This window comes from Salvelinus sp. IW2-2015, unplaced genomic scaffold (assembly GCF_002910315.2).
Source record: "Salvelinus sp. IW2-2015 unplaced genomic scaffold, ASM291031v2 Un_scaffold3566, whole genome shotgun sequence".
Classification (NCBI taxonomy): Eukaryota; Metazoa; Chordata; class Actinopteri; order Salmoniformes; family Salmonidae; genus Salvelinus; species Salvelinus sp. IW2-2015.
In genome coordinates, this window is record NW_019944845.1 from 55,943 (window position 1) to 77,241 (window position 21,299).

At 44.7% G+C, this 21,299-nt stretch overlaps 1 protein-coding gene across 2 annotated transcripts in view; it reads right to left on the reverse strand.

Annotated features, from left to right (window-relative positions):
• Positions 1-3,632: 3,632 nt before the first annotated feature.
• The window catches only part of LOC112076090 (histone lysine acetyltransferase CREBBP), a 36,879-nt gene continuing 19,212 nt past the window's right edge, over positions 3,633-21,299 (reverse strand). Inside the window, exons 2-5 of one of the 2 annotated variants that reach the window (XM_024142982.2) lie at positions 18,721-19,295; positions 9,014-9,178; positions 7,426-7,675; positions 3,633-4,783 (exon numbers count right to left, since the gene is read on the reverse strand). In XM_024142982.2, coding sequence (XP_023998750.1) covers positions 4,638-4,783; positions 7,426-7,675; positions 9,014-9,178; positions 18,721-19,221 — 1,062 coding nt within the window. In that variant the 5' untranslated portion in view covers positions 19,222-19,295 and the 3' untranslated portion in view covers positions 3,633-4,637. The remainder of the gene's footprint in view (positions 4,784-7,425; positions 7,676-9,013; positions 9,179-18,720; positions 19,296-21,299) is intronic. The other variant, XM_024142981.2, reaches the window with a different exon arrangement.

Genomic DNA, 21,299 nt, shown 5'->3' on the forward strand with positions numbered 1-21,299 from the left:
CAACGGTTTATTACAGTGCCGTCGAAAGGATTCAGAACCCCTGGATTTTTTCACAATTTTGTTACTTACAGGCAGTAAACTCAATCTACACACAATACCCATCCTTGAGATGTATAATACAACTTGATTGGAGTCCACCTTTGGCGTAAATTCAATTGATTGGGCAAATTTGAAGGCACACACCTGGTCTATATAAAGTCCCACAGTTGACAGTACAACATTCCCGCGCCAAACGACGATGGCCGCCTTTCGCTTCGCGTTCCTTGGAAAATATGCAGTATTTTGTTTTTATGTGTTATTCTTACATCGGTACCCCAGGTAATCTAGGTTTCATTACATACAGCGGAGGAACTACTTGAATATATACGATAACTTCAAACTCATCATCGTTCCTACCAGGAATATTGACTTTCCCGAACGGAATCAGTGTTTTGCCTTCCACCCAATACAATGATCTGATCCCAGCCGAGCGACCCTGTGCGACGCCGTAAAAGGGGCAAAACGAGGCCGTCTCCTGGCCAGGCTTCGGAGACGGGCACATCCGCTCCACTCCCGAGCATACTACTTCGCCAATGTCCGTCTCTTGACAATAAGGTTTGATGAAATCCGAGCACGGGTAAGCATGCCAGAGAGACATCAGGGATTGCAACGTGCTCTGGCTTCACGGAAAACATTTGGCTAACTCAAGAGACGCGTAACGGGTCGTGCAGCCAGCTGGTTTCTTCATGCATCGCGCTGACAGAAACAAACATCTTTCTGGTTAAGAGAGGGGCGGGGGTTATGCCTTATGATTAACGAGACGTGGTGTGACATCATAACAACACACAGGCGAACTCACAGTCATTCTGGTCACCTTTGAATCTAGAACTCCTCACAATAAAATGTCGACCGCATTATCCTACCAAGGGAATTTCTCTTCATCATAATCACAGCCGTATATATTCCCCCAAGCAGACACATCGATGGCCCCTGAACGAACTTTATCTGACCCTTTGTAAAACTGAACCACACCACCCTAGAGGCTGCATTCATCGTAGCTGGATTTTTAACAAGGCTAATCTTAAAAAACAAAACCCCTAAAATTCTATCAGAATATCTATGATTGTGCTACCAGGGCTGGAAAAAACCCCTAGAATCATGTTATACTAATTTCCGCGAGCATATAAGCCCTCCCCCGCCCCCTTTCGGAAAAAGCTGACCACGACTCATTTTGTGATTCCAGCCTACACAGAACTAAAACAACAAGCTCCCGCTCAGTCTGTTCAACGCTGGTTCCGACCAATTGATCTACACGCTTCTAAGACTGCTTCGATCACGTGATTTGGAAATTGTTCCTGCCATGCGTCCAACAAAAACAATATTGACAAATGCTATTCGGTGAGCGAGTTCATTAGGAAAGTGCATTGACGATGTCGTACCCACAGCAAACGATTTAAAACATTCCCCAACCAGAAACCGTGATGACGGGCAGCATTCGACGTTGAAACTGAAAGCGCGAAACCCCACTGCCTTTTAACCAGGGCAGGTGACCGGAAGCATGACCGAAATACAAACTGTACAGCTATTCTCTTCCGCAAGGCAATCAAACAGGCTTAAGTCCCAGTACAGAGAACAAAATCGAGTCGCAATTCAACAGCTCAACACTAAGAGGTATTGTGCAGGGTTCTACAGTCAATCACGGATTACAAAAAGAAACCAGCCCCGTCGCGGACCAGGAATGTCCTTCGCTCCCAGACAGGCTAAACAAACTTTTTGCCTCGCTATTAAGGACAATACAGTGCCACTGACACGGCCCCCTACCAAAACCTCGGCCTCCTTCACGGCAGCCGGACGTGATAAAAACATTTAAAACGTGTAACCCTCGCAAGCTGAGGCCCAGACGGCATTCCCAGCGCGATCCTCAAGAGCTGCGCAGCCAGCTGGCTTGGTGTGTTTACGACATATTCAATCAATCCTTATCCAGTCGCTGTCTCCCACATGCTTCAAGAGGCCACCATTGTTTCTCTGTTCCAAAGAAAGCTAGTAACTGAGCTAAACGAACTACCGCCCCTTAACTCACTTCCGTCATTTCATGAAGTGGCTTTGAAGGACTAGTCAAGACATTCACCCTCCACCCTACCGGACACCTAAGACCCACTCCAATTTGCTTTACCACCAATAGTAAATAACCTCACACTCAACGTCAACCAAAACAAAAGGATGATTGTGGACTTCAGGAAACAGCAGAGGGAGCATCCCCCCTCATCCACATCGACGGATCAGTAGTGGAGAAGGTGGAAAGTTTAATTCCTCGGGTTACACATCACGGACAACTTGAATTGGTTCCACCCACACAGACAGCGTCGTGAAAGAAGGCGCAGCAGCGCCCTCTTCAACCTCAGGAGCTGAAGAAAATTCGCTTGTCACCAAAAGACACTCACCAACTTTCTATCAGACAATCAGAGCGAGGCATCCTGTCGGGCTGTAATTCACCGTCCTGTTACGGCATACTGCTCGCCCACAACCGTGCAAGGCTCTCCAGAGGGTAGTGAGTCTGCAGAACGCATCACCGGGGGCAAACACCTGCCCTCCAGGACACCTACAAACCACCCGATGTTCACAGGACAGGCCATATAAGATCATCAAGGACAACACCACCCAAGCCGACTGCCTGTTTCACCACGCTATATCCAAGGCGAGGGTAACAGTACAAGGTGCATCAATAGCAGGACCGGCAGACTGAAAAAACAGCTTCTATTCGTCAAGGCCATCAGGATCTTGTTGTTAAACGAAGCCACCGCACTAACATTTACCGCGACCGCTGCCACAGCTATTACTGACTCCAACCTTCCAGCACTTTCAAAAATCGGGTAATTGTATCGGAAAATTATGTAAAAATGTACACAATAGCGCCACCCTTTAAACAATGTGCCATCTTAATATCAATATGTTTACATTACTCCTACATTACCTCATCTCATATGTATATATACTTTCTCTACTATCTTCTACTGCATCTCCATCTTCATGTTAATACATGTACCACTAGTCCACTTCTTAAACTATTGCCACTTTATTTTACATTACCCTTACAGTACCTTCATTTTCATCATATGTATCTATCCTCTCTATACCATCTACTGCATCTTGCCTTATTTGCCGTTCTTACCCACTCTACTCATTCAGTAATACTCTTTATGTACATATTCTTTATCCCTTGGTACACTTGTTGCTGTGTATAAAGGTAGTAGTTGTGAATGTTTAGTTAGATTACTTGGTTGGTTATTTACTGCATTGGTCGGAACTAGAAAGCACAAGCATTTCGGCTACCTCGCAGTTAACATCTGCCTAACCATGTGTACTGTGACTAATAAAATTTGATTTGCTTTGATTTGATTGATCTTTGATGTCAGAAGCAAAAACCAAGACATGGTGGTCGAAAAGAAATTGTTCGTAGACTCAGACAAGATTGTGTCGCAGACACAGAATCTGGGGAAGTACCAAAAACATTCTGCAGCTTGAAGGTTTCCCCAAAACACAGGGGACTCCATCATGCTTAAATGAAGAAGTTTTGAACCCCAGACTATGTCCTAGAGCTGGCTGCCCAGCCAAACTGAGTAATCGGGGAAGTAGGGCCTTGTTCAGGGAGGTGACCAATAACCCGATGGTCTCTCTGACAGAGCTCCAGAGTTCCTCTGAGGAGATGGGAGAACCTTCCAGAAGGACAACAATCTCTGCAGCACTCCACCAATCAGGCCTTTATGGTCGATTGGCCAGACAGAAGCCACTCTTCAGTAAAAGGCACAGAACAGCCCACTTGGAGTGTGCCAAAAGGCACCTAAAGGACTCTCAGACCATGAGAAACAAGATTCTCTGGTCTGATGAAACCAAGATTGAACTCTTTGGCCTGAATGCCAAGCGTCATGTCTAGAGGAAACCTTCGCATCATGCTGTCAGAATGTTTTTCAGCAGCAGGGACTGGGAGACTTGTTAGGATGGAGGGAAAGATGAACAGAGCAAAGTACAGAGAGATCCTTGATGAAAACCTGCTCCAGAGAGCTCAGGACCTCAAACTGGGTGAAGGTTCCCCTTCCAACAGGACAACGACCCTCAGCACACAGCCAAGACAACGCAGGAGTGGCTTCATGACAATTCTCTGAATGTCTTTGAGTGGCCCAGCCAGAGTCCGGACTTGAATCCGATCAAATATCTCTGGAGAGACATGTAAATAGCTGTGCAGCGACACTCCCCATCCAAGGTGACAGCACTTGAGAGGATCTGCAGAGAAGAATGGGAGAAACATCCCAAATACAAGCTTGTAGCGTCATACCCAAGAAGACAAGGCTGTAATCGCTGCCAAAGGTATTTCAACAAAGTACTGAATAAAGGGTCTGAATACTTATGTAAATGCTATATTTCCATTTTGTTTAAAAAAATAAATTTGCAAAAATGATGGGGTATTGAGTGTAGATTGAGGAGGAAACAAAACAATTGAATCAATTTTAGGATATGGCTGTAACTCAACAAAATGTGGGAAAAGGGTTCTGTATACCTTCCGAATGCACTGTATCTACTTGAATGGCTATGCTAATGCCAAAACACCTGTATGGGAGGATATTACACAATACCCAACGTTACACACACACGTGTGTGATGGACTAAAGGGTCCTAGGGGAAAACAGGTACTCACGCTGCTGGTTCCTTTTGTCGCTGGCGTTCTTCAGCGGCAGGCAGACGGGACAGTCATGCCGAGTGCAGTTCTTCCAGTGAGAAATGATTTGTCTGGACGACGCACAGTGAGCCACTGAGGGGATAGAGGGATAAGAGAGGGAGAGGAAGAGAGAGGAGGGGGGAGGAGGAGAGAAAATGAAGAATATGAGAGAAAGGAAAGAGGGGAGATTGAATGAAAGACAGAAAAAGAACAAGAAATATGAGGGATGACAGAAGAGGGAGAGAGAAGGCAACGAGTCATTGAAAAACACATACAATAGCTATGACAAGATGACCACTTCCTGTCCAAGACACCATAGAAAGCTAGTATATGGTGTAAATCACAGAGTCAAAGAAAAAACAACATAAATCGAAAGTTAGTAACTATTCCAAGCCTAATGTGACTGTTGCCTAATGGGCCCTGTGGACTAACAGAAAGGTACCATTGTGTTCACACAGTCAGATAATTGCTGTAATAGATTTGATTTAGACCCAGGGTATGGAAGTAAATGGTGTGATTGCTCAGGAGGAAGATTCCAATAACAGCATGATTAGGGGCTTTAGAGACACACGGTGGTGAAAATCCTACTGATATCAATTCATTAACTTAAGTGGAAGATTCATCCCTTCAAGAGTATAAAATAAGTGATTCTACTCCTGCTAACATCAAATAAGTCTCTTTATATTACTTAAAGAAAATCCTCAAGTATTTGAGTTATCATTAATAATCTTAGGGCTAGGGTCTATTTTCCTGAATTTCCGCCTGGCTGCCGTGCCCAAAGTAAACTGCCTGTTACTCAGGCCCAGAAGCCAGGATATGCATATAATTGGTAGCATTGGATAGAAAACACTTGAAGTTTGTAGAAATGTTAAAATAATGTATGAGACTATAACACAACTGATATGGTAGTCGAAAATCCAAAGAAAAACCAACCGGAATTATTTTATTTTTTAGGTCCCAGGCTCTTATAATGGAAAGCTTTGGGTCCTATGCAATTCTAGCTCCCAGATTGCAATTCATATGGCTCCACTAGATGTCAACATTATTTGTTCAAGGTTTCAGGCTTGTTTCTTACAAAATGAGTAAGAATCTGGAGTTTTTTGACAAAGAGTCTCAGTGGAAAATCCGTTATGTTCGCACGCGACAGAGGAATTGCATAGGACCCAAAGCTTTCCATTATAAGAGCCTGGGACCTAAAAATAAAATAATTCCGGTTGGTTTCCGGTTGGTTTTCTTTGGATTTTCGACTACCATATCAGTTGTGCCTGCCAATTTCACTTTTCTATTTAACATACTTCTTTCTGTATGAAAGATTATAGTTTATTTACATTTTAGGATACCTGAGGATTAAATAGAAACGTAGTTTGACTTGTTTGAACAAAGTTTAGCGGTAGCTTTTTGGATTCCTTTGTCTGCATGTTGAAAGAGTGGATTACTGAAATCGATGGCGCCAACTAAACAGACCTTTTGGGATATTAAGAAGGATTTTATCTAACAAAACGACCATTCATGTTGTAGCTGGGACCCTTGGGATTGCAAACAGAGGAAGATTTTCAAAAGTAAGTGATTTATTTAATCGCTATTTGTGATTTCATGAAGCCTGTGCTGGTTGAAAAATATGTTGTGGTGCACCGTCCTCAAACAATCGCATGGTATGCTTTCGCTGTAAAGCCTATTGTAAATCGAACAATGCAGTTAGATTAACAATAATTTAAGTTTTTACATGATATAAGATACTTGTACGTTCATAAATGTTTAAATATAGGATTATTTATTTGAATTGCTAGCGGGACGCCTATCCCATTAAGTACAGGGTAGGTACGTGACATATTACACAACAAAATGTCAAACAAATACAAAATTGGAACCGGCAAACCCAAACAACAGAAGGCCATTTAAACAAATAATCACTAATATAAGCCATTTTAAAAACACGTAAACAGCACAACCCAATTAAAACCGGATGAGCCTAAAACATCATATATCCTCATTTGACCCCATAGCCATTAAAACACATTACCAATATGACTGGCACCATGGGGTTAAAGGTCAGAGGCCATCGACCTAGAGACACCCTTTAATGTTCAGAGCAGCACGGGGCGGGGAAAAGCGCCATAGCCACCCAGACAGACAGACCCAGTGTGGAGACTAAAGCCACTCGAGTATTTACATTAGGCCTAAGCACCCAGACAGGCTTTTAAAACAAGCCCCGGGATTTATAGCTGCTGATGTCCTCACTATTAATATAGGCTGGAGCAGGCTTTCAGTCAGTCACAGGGGCAAACAGGAGGGAGAATGGGAGACAATGGTTATTTCCAAATTAATATTTCCTCAATTTTGCAAATCCTCTCTTCACTTCCACCTCAAAACGCACAGAGAAGGTCAGAGGGCAGGGACCTTCTCCTCCAATACGGTTGAGAAGTAGTTGAGCAGATAGGATGYAAGGAATAGCGGAAAGACTAATTCAGATGGAGCCATGGAGAAGGAGGAGAGAGTGGCTTTGGGCACAGCAGCACAGAGAAAGRTAACCAACTGTTGACTTCAACGTCAATCAACAAACTATAGCCTTCTAAACGGCAGGAGGAGAAGATATACATGTCTCTTACATTAGATGGAGTAAAAATGATATCCCGTTGGACATTAACGAGTGTATGTTCAATCATATTCACACAGGCTCAGTCCCCCAACGATTATGCAGCAACCAACACCACAACCCCCCTTCCCCAGACACTCACCCTGGCAGGACTTGCCGGCCTGGCAGTGTGTCATGTGGTTGAGGACGTTCTTCATGGTGCGGCAGTGTGGCAGGGCGCAGGCCCGCACCTCCCCGTTGGCCTGGTCCCGYCGCTGGCACTTGTGGGCGTGGAGCAGCAGGACCAGCTGTTGCTGGATGAGCTTGCGCTTCTCTGGGTCGGCCGTGTGGCTCGCCGTGGCTGCAGACACCCCACCGCCAGGGACCATGGAGGATACCTGCTGCATCTGGGCCTTGGGAGGAAACGCAGCAAATAAGTGAGGTAGACTGGATTTATTTGAAACTTAKCTTGAACCCAATTACTTGAATTGGAACTGGGTCGCTTGAATTGGATCCCTGAACTGTTTATATTGAAATTGAATCTCCCAATCCCTGTAATTAAGCCTACTTATACAAGTACATTACTTTCACAATTTGAAAAAGAAAAGCTGATCTACAATGACTAAACGAATTTATGCCGAGATCAACGGGGTGAGGTTTGATTAGGGAGAAAGAGAGGGAAAACATTTGTGTGAGAAAGACAAAGAGTGGAGGGCGGCGGGGGAAGAGTGGTGAACAGAGAAAGAACGATTCCCAGACAGAATAATGGGAGGCAGCCAATGAATGAATCAAAAAGAAAGAAAAGCCCCCCCTCCCCCCCACAAAAAGGCCTGGTAAACATCCAACTATTTCACATAAGACTCCATTAACCTTTAACCAAAATAGAAACACTAAACTATTTCCTCTGTAATGAGTTCATTAGGCCCTTTTCCTGTTCCTGGGAGAGAGATTTGCATGCAGTATTTACACAGTGCCTTGAAAGAGACCCCTCTCTTTTTCTCTTTCCCTCATTCTCTCTCTCTGCACAACAATATTCTGAGTGGAGTGCCTTTTCACAAATGTTTCCCCCTTCCAACAATCTCTCATTCTGCATTCCAGGCCTGGCTTTTGGAGAAGGAAGAGAAATATGTCGTAATAATTGTTCCAATACCGTGGCATTGGGAACTGCACCGTTATTCAAAGTCAATGCAGAGACTAATGGACTCAGACTTCACTTGAGTTGTCACTACGTGAGACTAAATCTGAAAGGATTTGATAGGCAGGGGGTAATTTTCACCGTATTGCTTCAACCAATCCTCTCATAGTACGTAGGATCTAGGGGTCAATGATAGGGGTTTTAGAGACCAGTCCTCTAACTAGGACCTAATCTAATCTCTCCAGTGTTCAAACATCTGAAAGGACTAGGTAGGTGTGCACATTAATATGATGATGGCTTCATTTAACCCTCTGATAAACAGTGGAGATTCCAACGTATCTTTTGTATAGTCAGTACTTTCATATCTGAGAACACCAAGAGGATAGGGGCAAGGTTACAAGTCTGAAACCCAAAGGCATGGGGACCACATCAGATCTGAGAGCTGATTTTWGTGGCCTCCAGACAGATATCGGATTCCAACTGTTTAAGGGGGCTAGACGAAGAGGCTTGAGATCCAAATGGAAACAGACCTTTCCCAGAACCCTCCGTTTAGGTCATCATGTAAACTAACCGCAGGTTTGCGTTTCTCCTTTTCTACAAAGTTAGAGGAACTTACCAGGTTTGGCATGCTGCTGGCCCCTTTCAGGTCACTGGGGAAGGGGGGCAGGCTGTTGGCAAGGGCTGCCTTGTTCCGGAGCTGCTGCTGGGCGTTCACCCCCATCTGCTGCTGGACCCCGCCCTGGCCGTACTGCTGCCCAAAAGGACTGCCAGCCATACCCATCTACAGAGAGACAGGGGATTAGGACAATCCCTGAGGTGAACTGGGTCTCTGTTCATGAGTTTCAAAACGGGTCAAGAAGGACCAGGACAATGTATGATTTGGGACTGTAAAACCGTGAAACTAACCTATTGGGTTAAAATGAAATTGGGCCCCAACACTGTAAAGCACAGCCACAGGTTTCCGTACCGCACACAATACCAAAGTATTTGAGTGTTTGAGCACTGATTCTGTGGGAATTGTCTAGAAGGGGAGAATGACGTGCAATGGCGGGTCTGACGGTTGACATCTGCCTTTCCGTGGTTCAGACAAGAGGAAGTGGCCCGTTACAAGGCCTCCCCAAATCACGCCATCTCTCAACCACAACATGTAATAGTAAACAAGGGAGCACCTAAACCTAACACAGGCTAGGTATAGATATGAATGTATGTTTTACAAGTTACTTGTAGATGATTATACATGTCGGATCTTGTGGAGGAGCTCATTGAAATGGATGAAAATAGGAGAGAGCAGTCAGATGCAATGTGACTTATTTCAACAGGTCTTTGTCCCCCCCATCGTTATAACTGCCAAACCCAAAAACAGGCAAATAAGGAAACAGAGGTATGAAAGAAACATTTACCCATGAGTGGCTGCCAAATCCCATCCATGTATCTATCCATCTACCATCATTAAACTTTCTTGACTAGCTTCTCAATGTGAGTTGAACACATAGAAGACACTATTTCAGAGCCAACGGGTGGTGCAAGATCTGCTGCAGGCATGGACATAATAGTTAAGTGCGCAGCTGCAATCTCTTTAGAATGAATAAAAAAAACACTAATTTTGATTTTCCAATATGACCAATAAGGTTTAAAACATGCAATTTTGACATCTACAATTGAGTCGCACCCCATTTTCCCAAGGTGTCGAAAGCATTCCACAGGGATGCTGGCCCATGAAAAACCCAGCAGCGTTGCAGTTCTTGACACAAACCGGTGCGCCTGGCACTTACTGCCACACCCATTCAAAGGCCTTTACAGTGCATTCGAAAGTATTCAAATGTGGTTATATTACAGTCTTATACTAAAATGGATTGACTTGTTTTCCCCCCACATCAATCTGCATCAATACCCCAAAATGACAAAGCAATCAAGTTTTAGATTGAAATATCACATTTACAAAAGTATTCAGACCCTTTACTCCATACTTTGTTGAAGCACTTTGGGAAAGATTACAGCCTTGCAACTTCTTGGGTAAAACACTACAAACTTGACACACCTGTATTTGGGGAGTTTCTCCGATTCTTCTCCGCAGATCCTCTCAAGCTCTGTCAGGTTTGGATGGGGAGCGTCGCTACACAGCTATTTTCACAGATGATCGATCGGGTTCAAGTCCGGGCCACTCAAGGACAAGAGACTGTCCCGAAGCCACTCCTGCTTTGTCTTGGCTGTGTGCTTTGGGTCGTTGTCATGTTGGAAGGTGAACCTTCGACCCAGTCTGAGGTCCTGAGCGCTCTGGAGCAGGTTTCATCAAGGATCTCTGTACTTGTTCCATTAATCTTCTCCTCAATCCTGACTAGTCTCCCAGTCCTGGCCGTGAAAAACATCCCCACAGCATGATGCTGCCACCAACATGCTTCACCGTAGAGATGGTGCCAGGTTTCCTCCAGACGTGACGCTTGGCATTCAGGCCAAAGAGTCAATCTTGGTTTCATCAGACCAGAGAATGTTGTTCCTAATGGTCTGAGAGTCCTTTAGGTGCCTTTTGCCAAGCAGGCTGTCATGTGCCTTTTACTGAGGAGTGGCTTCCGTCTGGCCACTCTACCATAAAGGCCTGATGGTGGAGTGCGGATTGTCCTTCTGGAAGGTTCTCCCATCTCCTCAGAGAAACTCTGGAGCTCTGTCAGAGTGACCATCGGGTTCTTGGTCACCTCCCTGACCAAGCCCTTCTCCCCAATTGCTCATTGGCCAGGCGCCAGTCTAGGAAGAGTCTGGTGGTTCCAAACTCTTCCATTAAGAATATGGAGCCACTGAATTTTTGGACTTCCCAGATCGCCTCGACACAATCCTGTCTCAGAGCTCTACGACAATATTCAACCGCATGGCTTGGTTTGCCTGACATGCACCAATCAATGAATTTACCACAGGATGACTTCGATCAAGTTGTAGAAACATCTCAAGGATGATCAATGGAAACAGGATGCACCTGAGCTCAATTTCAAGTCTATTAGCAAAGGGTCTGAATACTTATGTAAATAAAAAGGTATTTTTTTTTAAATACATTTCCCAAAAACTTTTTCCATATTGTCATTATGGGGTATTGTGTGTAGATTGATGAAGAAAAACATTTATTTAATCCATTTTAGAATAAGGCTGTGACTTAACAAAATGTGGAAAAAGGGAAGGGGTCTGAATACTTTACACATGGACTGTACATCATGTGTATTCCCGATTCACCCTCTGAATGGCACACATACACAATCCATGTCTCAAATTGTCCAAGGCTTAAAAATCCTTCTTTAACCCATCTACTCCCCTTCATCTATACCGATTGAAGTGGATTTAACAAGTAGCATCAATAAAGAACTCATAGCTTTCACCTGGATTCTCCTGGTCAGTCTGTCATGGAAAGAGCAGGTGTTCTTAATGTTTTGTCAGTGTACAGCTCAGGTCAAGTGTCAATCAGCAGTTGCTACATCCATTTTTGGACTTAATGATATGTATCCAAGAAATACCTCACTAGCTTACAATGTCGTACCCCATCAGAAYCCAAAACATAAGCTTGTTTTACCCCAATGTTTGTAAACAAATTAAAWGTAAACAAACACTGTTTAGCCTCAAAACATGGTTMAAACTATACTTTTGATATCAAAGACAGTCCTTGCATCCATAGCTCTGTCTATGAATTGGAGAGTGATGACATTTCCCCAGCCCAATCCCTCAGCTTTTTACCCAAACAGGGGCGAGGAGATCATTTGTTATCGTTTCAACTGCTGATTGTCACTTTAGTATGTTGGATGACTAGCAATCGAGCATAATGACCTAATCCCCATTTCTAGTCCATCCCTCTCCTGGTGTGCATGTGTACACAGCCCTGCCTGCTCCGCTCTAGCAGCATGCTCCTCCGCTGTGCTCCGCTGTGCTTCGTGGCGAGGAGGAGGCTCTCCCGCTGTTGTCAGCTCTCCAGCAGACAGATGAAAGAGCCAGAGACCAGCAGCAGTGTAGCCATGCTCAACAGCTGAGCTCTAGTCTGCCCCTCCCTCTACATACAGTGGAGCTCTGAAGCTCCCGACTTCCACTCTGCCTCACGTTCACTTTAGTCTCCCACAAACAAACGGTCTCACGCGCCTGGGCTAGCACAGGCACGCACATGCTTACTGACTGGCTAACACAGTTCAAGCTTTAACTTTGTTCTTCCTTTTTACACACAGGCCAACTCTAGACTAGCTCTCCCTAGCTCTGACACACACACTCCTACCTGAGCTGGAGAATTTATTTAGCACATCTTCCATAAGCAGTGGAGTCACAACAGCCCCCCCCCCCCCGGGCTTTAGGACGCCCCAACACACACTTTTTATCATACCGGTACTGAAAATTATATAGTTGGCATTTCAAAATACTCCAGTATACAGTATACCACTCAAGCCTAAAACACACACAACAACACAGGGGAATCAACTCCCAACTTCAAACTAGAGCGAACATGGACTAAAAAGTAATACATTCAAAACACACCCCAGACAGATGTGGAGACAGCCTCTGAAATAGCCGCTTTCCCTCGCTCCATCCCTCGCTCCTCCTCCTTTCCCCTTCTCCATCCCTCTCTCTCCTTCCTTTCTCTCTTAACATGATTTACAGCTCCATTATGAGCCAAGGGCCGGGAGGGCCAGCACACACACACAATTGGAAGAGAAAGAAGAAAATAAGAAGAAAGAAAAAGAGAAAGAATGAAGGTAAACTAGACGGAGGAAGAGAATGTTAGAGGGACAGCGAGAGAGAAAGAGGACTCACGGAGAATGAATGAGAAAGAAAAACAAATAGAGAATGAGAGAGAGTGTTCACATGCCCTATACCAAACCAGGGGTGTACCACTTGAATTTCTTTGAATGGCATTGGTAGCAGTACTGTAGCTCACGGAAACAACGACCGAGACCTGAGAATATAGTTTCAAACTGAAAACGACGGTAGGCCAAGTGGTCTTCTGTCATAAGGTTGTGGTTGTCTCTCTGTTTCAAAATAGTTGTCTCATGGCTAGACCACAAACACAAAGGCTCTTTTAAATGCACCAGTGCCACCATTGCAGAACTATTGTACAGAAAAGTATTTTGTTGACACAGCATCTAAAATGAAGTATCAAGTCAAGCATTTCATTAACTGCAAAACCACTCATGTCATCTACAGATTGGAATGTCCACAGTGCAAGGTGTTCTACATTGGATGGACAAAGAACGCCTTCAAGACGCTTCTTAGCAGAACACAAGTACGCCATACGGGTAGGCAATGAGACTACCCCATGGCAAGGCACTACAAGTCCTTACACCATGGCAACTGCCTCCCTACACAGTTATGGGTATTGATCATGTTCCAGCCTCAATTAGAAAAGGGGACCATCTTAAACAGCTAAACCAAAGGGAACGTTTTTGGATTTACAAACTACAGGCCACTAAGTAACCTGGTTAAATGAAGATAGGGATTTCTCACCTTTCCTGTAAGGTAGTGAGAGGTCCATTTTCTGTCATCTAGTGGACATTTTGCTCTATTGCCCTCAGCTATGTTTAGACTGTTGTCTATGTTTTGCTGTGTTCCAGTGTACTATGGAATAGACAGCTCTCCTATTCTTGGCACGTTGTCCAGTCATATTTGAGTTAGAACTACCTTTCTAGGCGTTCTGATGCTTCTTGCTAGGAGGTGAATTTTTTTGATAACATATGTACAGTATTTCACTTTTTAATGTGTATAGTATAGCTTACTAGCTGTTGTCCAATGAATTATGTAACCACTCCCCTTTCAAATCAGAGCTTATTGGAAAACCTGTTCAAAAGAGGACATTGTATTATCATTTCTTTGCACTCCTTGACAAAGGCCATGCAGAGTAAACGCACCGGACTTATTAAACTTTGTTTTCATTGAACATGCCATACAATATAAAGGCATTTTAAATTCATTAATATGAAGTGCTTGGTCCTCCTTGTTTTTTGATGACCAATGTACCCCTTTAACTTCACTAGGGTAGGGGGCAGCATTCAGAATTTGTGCCCCAATTATTAAACGGCCTGCTACTCGGCCCAGAAGTTAGGATATGCATATAATTAGTAGATTTAGATAGAAAACACTTCGAAGTTTCCAAAACTGTTAAAATAATGTATGTGAGTATAACAGAACTGATATGGCCGGTTAAAAAACCAGAGGAACAATCCAACCAGGAAGTACTATTATTTGAAAGGCTGTTTTTCAATTGAAAGCCATATCCACCATACAAAGACTTAGGACCCAGTTCACGAGCTCTGTGGCTTCCTCTACATGTGGCCAGTCTTTAGGCATTGTTTCAGGCTTTAACTCTGAAAAATGAGGGAGATACAGCACTTTCAATCAGTGGCCAGTGGAAATTTCCAGACATCAGCCATGCCTGATCGGGAACGCGCCTTTCTTGTTTCTCCTTTCCTATTGACGAAGCTTTTGTCCGGTTGAAATATTATTGATTTATTTATAACAAAAACAACCGGAGGGATTGATTTTAAAACATCATTTGGCATGTTTATCTACTAACTTTTATTGTAGTTTTTAAATACCTTTCGTTCTGGACTTAGTGCACGCACCTTAAGGATTCGGATTACTGGACAAAAAGGAGGTTTTTGGTAAGTGATTAATTTTAATTGCTATTTTCTGACTTTTGTGACACACTCCTTGGCTGGAAAATGGCTGTATGGTTTCTGTGGCTAGGTGCTGACCTACATAATCGCAAAGTGTGCTTTCGCCGTAAAGCTTTTTTGAAATCGGACACTGTGGTTGGATTTACAAGAGTGTATCTTTAAAATGGTGGATAATACTTTGGAGGATTTTAATTATGGGATTTCTGTTTTGAATTTGGCGCCCTGCAATTTCACTGGCCGTTGTCGAGGTGGGACGCTAGCATCCCACTTGTACCAGAGAGGTTAACCAAAGAGCACCTTCCAAAATCTACTATTGTGTACCTTAGCAGCACTTCCCTTCCCCCTCTTTTTACTAGAAGTTGTCTCATGTTGTTGTGCCTACTGAAACGTCCTACTGATTCTCACAGACCACCACATCTCTGTGAATGGCAACAGTAGGTGTCCTCTAGCTAGCGGGGGGTGCTGTATGTAAAGCACGCCTGCTCATCAATGTGGGGATGAATTCTATTTCAATTCAGGAAGTACACTTAAATAACTTTTCTCTTCAATTAGAAACATTTGGAATGAAGATTTTTGTTTGGTCTACTGTCTGAACGAATGGAATTGACCCCAAACCTGCTGCTGATTCATACAGATACTAAGAATGCTGGGCTGACACTCTGGTGTCTGCCACACTTCAGGAGCATGCGTTAGTCTTGTGGCAGCTGTGCAATGTCAATACTGCCAGAGCCAGCTCTTTTATCTAGCAACCACAGCCTAACTAACGTACCATGGCATGTACACACTATCCTCCACGGCTTCAAATCCCTCTTTCTCCTGGCAGTAGGTTAGATGGGGAAGATACACCCAGGGTTGACCCTGCTACTGTTGCTGGGGCCTAACTATGGAACATTTGCAGAGAACTGGAGACATGATATTACTCCCTGTCAGTATTGTGTAAGAAAGCAATGCTAGACACTCAAGTGCGTGTCAGCGAGCCCCGGGGGTTTGTTTTATGTGGTGACGGCCTGCATGTGTCGAGTGTGTATGAACTAGCAAGCTGGTTTCCCCTTGGTTTCCTGTCAAGCCACAACAGTAGCAGATAAGACCAGTAGACATCCCTGAAACTAGCACTACCACACAACTACTACGCACTTTCCACAAATMAACATATAAAGCTCGTCTTTCTCTGCACACTACTATACTTTCTCAGACTTGTCATCAGTATATCTCCCTTCACCCACTTATATCCACATTCCAAAACAACTCAAAGCAGGTAAATAGTAGGCCTAAGTCTATGGGATATTAATGAAATACCAAGCTGTAATCAAGTTACAGGCCTAGCCATAGAATTMAAATGAAATATATTTATATGGGCCTAACTCTCCATGCTTTAGCCTTACCTACAAGCGAGACAGGCGGGGGGACACATATACACCCAATACACTAGAAGACCTCAGAGTAGACAGCAGGCTGACTCCAGTAGCTCCAACCAGCTAGCCAAGCAAGGGAATCCAGTAGATAACGTTAGCATTGATCCGCTATGGAGACCTCTGACTCCAGTAGCTATAGGCAAAATCCCGTTATTGGAAAAGACTGTTCGGAGGTCAGCCTGTGCTCCTAACATGCTACGAAAGGTCACTTCTGCTGTCCTGGAGGGATGTATTCAACACCCCAGCCGGGTGTCCTGTTCCTCCAACAATCCCAGGGTAAGCTTACAGATGGATGTGCGTATGGTGGGTGGGAGACAACGATGCATCAGAGAGAGAGACCAACAGATGCATGTGTACATGTACTGACCAACAGGGATTATAGCGCTCAATCAGTACAAGAACAATGCACACTCACACTGATTCTCACTCACACACACACAGTGAGTATCAAGAGATCAGTCTATATGAGCAGGGAATCCCTGTTCCAAACAGAGACATGACTTTGAATCTAATAGCTCAACAGTGATATGAGCAGGACCGATGATTCTGTCACCAAACCAACAACAAGCTTCCCATCTGGACAGACAGATGTACTGATGCAAAGCACGCATGAAACGGACAATGCCTTGGAACAAGCCATTTAGAAAGCATTGCTCCCAGAGCACGGGAAGACTATGGGACACAGTAAAGCAAGGACATCATTTCCCATCTGTGTCAAGCCTGGATGAATATAATGAAATTAAAAGATAAATATACAGTACAAAAGTTTGGACACAACATTTTTTATTTGTACCKTTTCCTACATTGCAGAATAATAGTTAAGACATCAAAACTATGAAATAACACATATGGAATCATGTAGTAACCAACCATTTTTATATTTGATATTCTTCAAAGTAGCCACCCTTTGCCTTGATGACAGCTTTGCACACTCTTGGCATTCTCTCAATCAACTTCATGAGGTAGTCACTTGGGATTCATTTCAATTAACAGATTTGCCTTGTTAAAAGTAAGTGTTTGAGCCAATCAGTTGTTGTGACATGGTAGGAGTGGTATACAGAAGACAGCCCTATTACGGCAAAAACAGCTCAAATAAGCAAAGAGAAATGACAGTCTATCATTACTTTGACAGAAAATTAAGAACTTTGAAAGTTTCTTCAAGTGCAGTCGCAAAAACCATAAAGCGCAGTGAAACTGGCTCTCATGAGGACCGCCACAGGAAAGGAAGACCCAGAGTTCTCTGCAGCAGAGGATAAATTAATTTGAGTTACCAGCCTCAGAAATTGCAGCCCAAATAAATGCTTCACAGAGTTCAAGTAACAGACATCTCAACAACTGTTCAGAGGAGACTGCATGAATCAGGCCTTCATGGTCGAGTTGCTGCAAAGAAACCACTACTAAAGGACACCAATAAGAAAAGGAGAATTTTCGATTTTTGGTTCCAACCGCCGTGTCTTTGTGAGATGCAGAGTAGATGAACGGATTATCTCCGCATGTGTAGTTCTCACCATGAAGCACAGAGGTGGTGGTGTGATGGTGCTTTGCTGGTGACACTGTCAGTGATTTATTTAGAATTCAAGGCACACTTAACCAACATGGCTACCACAGCATTCTGCAGCAATACGCCATCCCATCTGGTTTGCGCTTAGTGGGACTATCATTTGTTTTTCAACAGGACAATGACCCAACACACCTGAAGGCTGTGTAAGGGCTATTTGACCTAGAAGRAGACTGATGGAGTGCTGCATCAGATGACATGGCCTCCACAATCACCCGACCTAAACCCCAATTGAGATGGTTTGGGATGAGTTGGACCGCAGAGTGAAGGAAAAGCAGCCAACAAGTGCTCAGCATAAAGTGGAAAACTCCCTCAAGACTGTTGAAAAAGCATTCCAGGTGAAGCTGGTTAAGAGAATGCCAAGAGTGTGCAAAAGCTGTCATCAAGAGGGTGGCTACTTTGAAGAATCTCAAATATAAAGTATATTTTGATTTGTTTAACACTTTCTTGGTTACTAGATGATTCCATATGTGTTATTTCATAGTTTTGATGTCTTCATTATTATTCTATAATGTAGGAAATAGTAATAAATAAAAACTCTTGAATGAGTAAATGTGTCCAAACTTGACTGGTACTGTATATATAAATGACCAATGCATTTACTCCAGTTTTACYATCACAAATCATAGGCCATGGCAATGAGTTTTCCTGACCAGACTAGTCAAAACCCTAGGTCCCGAGTGAAGCCAGACAGTAAACAGACAGTACATGCACCAACACTCACCTTATTCATGTTGCTAGCCTGCTGGGCGTTCATGGCGTTGTGAGCTCCCATCTGCCCTCCTCCCTGAGCCAGAGTCTCAGCCAGCACACTGCTGCCTCCCGGCCCCACGCCCCCCCCAGCACCCTGCATGGCCTGGACCTGGTACTGCTGCAGCCCCAGCCTGCCRCGTCCTGCCGGCCCCAGGGCCCCGTTCATCACCTGGCCRGGCATCCCGTGTCCATGGCTGTTCATCATAGCCTGYTTGAAGCCCGCCATGGAGCCGTTGCCTTGTTGTCCGCTGGCGGGGCTTCCTTTCTGGGCTTGGTTGGGCGAGCCCTGGCCCATAGGGACTTTCCCCATCATGGGGCCCATGCCACCGGACCCAGCACCCCCCGCTCTCAGGAGCTCAGACAGCTGCTTGTGTTTGGCGGCAGCGTCAGGGACCATGGAGCCCAGGCCCCGGGGACCTCCTCCAGGCACTCCTCCCCCCCCGCCAGGGGCACCGTTGGAGGGCATGCCCATCAGGCCACCCAGGTCCCCATTGGGGATCAGCTCATCTGGGAGGTCATTCTCCAGGTCGAACAGCGACACCAGGTCTAATGGGAGAAAAATGTAGTTTAGAAGGTGTGGTTTCTACACCTGTTCTCTCAGTAACTTTCAGTCATTTCAGTTGTGCTTGTTTGACAAGAAACTGTCCCCAAAGGAAAAAAACTCATACAAATGAACAAATTAAAACGATTTCTACACTACAAACACCTTCTATACCTGTCATACTCCAACCTGGCAGAAGCATTGCTTTGGGAAAAAAATAAGATTGCAGTGTCAAAATCGAATTGTTGCTGTCAACATTAAAATGAAGGGAAAGTCCCCACAGAACAGAATAGTATCCAATTCACAGATCGTCAAAACGGCAGTCAGAGTGAGATAAAGGCTTAGGCCAGTTTACTATCAGCCTGTGTGACTGTTAGCTTGGCTGTCAAAAGTGACCAATTGTCCAAATATAGTCCAGGAACAGAACGGACGACAGTCCTGCCTTTGCACAATACACAAACACACCCTTACTGAAAGTCACCATTTAGTACTGACAAACACAACAAACACATAACCTACACAGCCCGACACACACACACTACAACGGCACCGAACACACACAACACCCTACACGACCGACACACACACAACCCTACAGGCCGACACACACACCCTACACGGACCGACACACACACCTACACGGACCGACACACACCCACACGGACCACACACACCTACACGGACCGACACACACCCTACACGGACCGACACACACCCTACACGGACCGACACACACCCTACACGGACCTACAACACCCCTACACGGACCGACACACACACACACCCTACACGGACCGAACAACCCCCTACACGGACCGACACACACACCCCCTACAACACGACCGACACACACACACCCCTACACGGACCGACACACACACCCCCTACACGGACCGACACACCACACCCCTACACACACACACACACACACACACCCTACACACACACACCCCCTACACGGCCGACACACACAACCTACACACACACACAACGAACCTACACACACACAACCTACACGGACCGACACACACCCTACACGGACCGACACACACCCTACACGGACCGACACACAACTACACGGACCTACACACCCCTACACGGACCGACACACACACACCCCCTACACGGACCGACACACACCACACCCCTAACACGGACCGACACACACACACACACCCCTACACACACACACCCCTACACGGACCGACACACACACCTACACCACACACACCTACACGACCCACACACACAACACCACACACACAACCTACACACAACAACCTACACACACACAACCTACACACACCACACACACACCAACACACGACGACACACACACACAACCTACACAACACACAACCTACACAGACCGACACACAATCCCAGCTGCTGGATAGCTAGCTTAATCTACCCCTTCCTCTTCTCTCTGCTGCTGAGTGTGGCCCACATGCTAATCTAGGACTGAAGAACTGCAGTCTGCTTGGAAGCTGCTGCCAAGACTGTGTGTGTGTGTTTCTGTTCCCTTGTTCACTGCATAGAGCTCCCAAGGCAATTCCTAAAATAGCCTAGCCATGTACCTGGGTTCCACTGGGAAAATGTGGCGCCTGACATTTGACTGGCAGCATTTTAAATGTGCCTAACATTTTTTAATTTACCGGACCCATGTGCATTGGGTGCGTAACCCAATTAGGGCGTCCACCCACGGTGCTCAGAATGATATCTGTCAGAGGTCAGAACCTTGAAATACCAGGATGTGGGATGGGACATAAACCTAACAACTTCAATTACTAATTCTCTTACCAGAGAAAATAAATGATATTCACTGAGAATACATGTCAGTGTTCACCTAATAGCAGAAACAACTCCATATAGTGGTCAGAACCTGGTAATATAAGGATGTATGGCGCAAAAATAACCTAACAATATCAATAACTAATTTCTCTTAACAGGAGAGAATACGTTTTTTTTTAATACTGAGAATACGTTACATAGGATGAAGCAATAGTCCG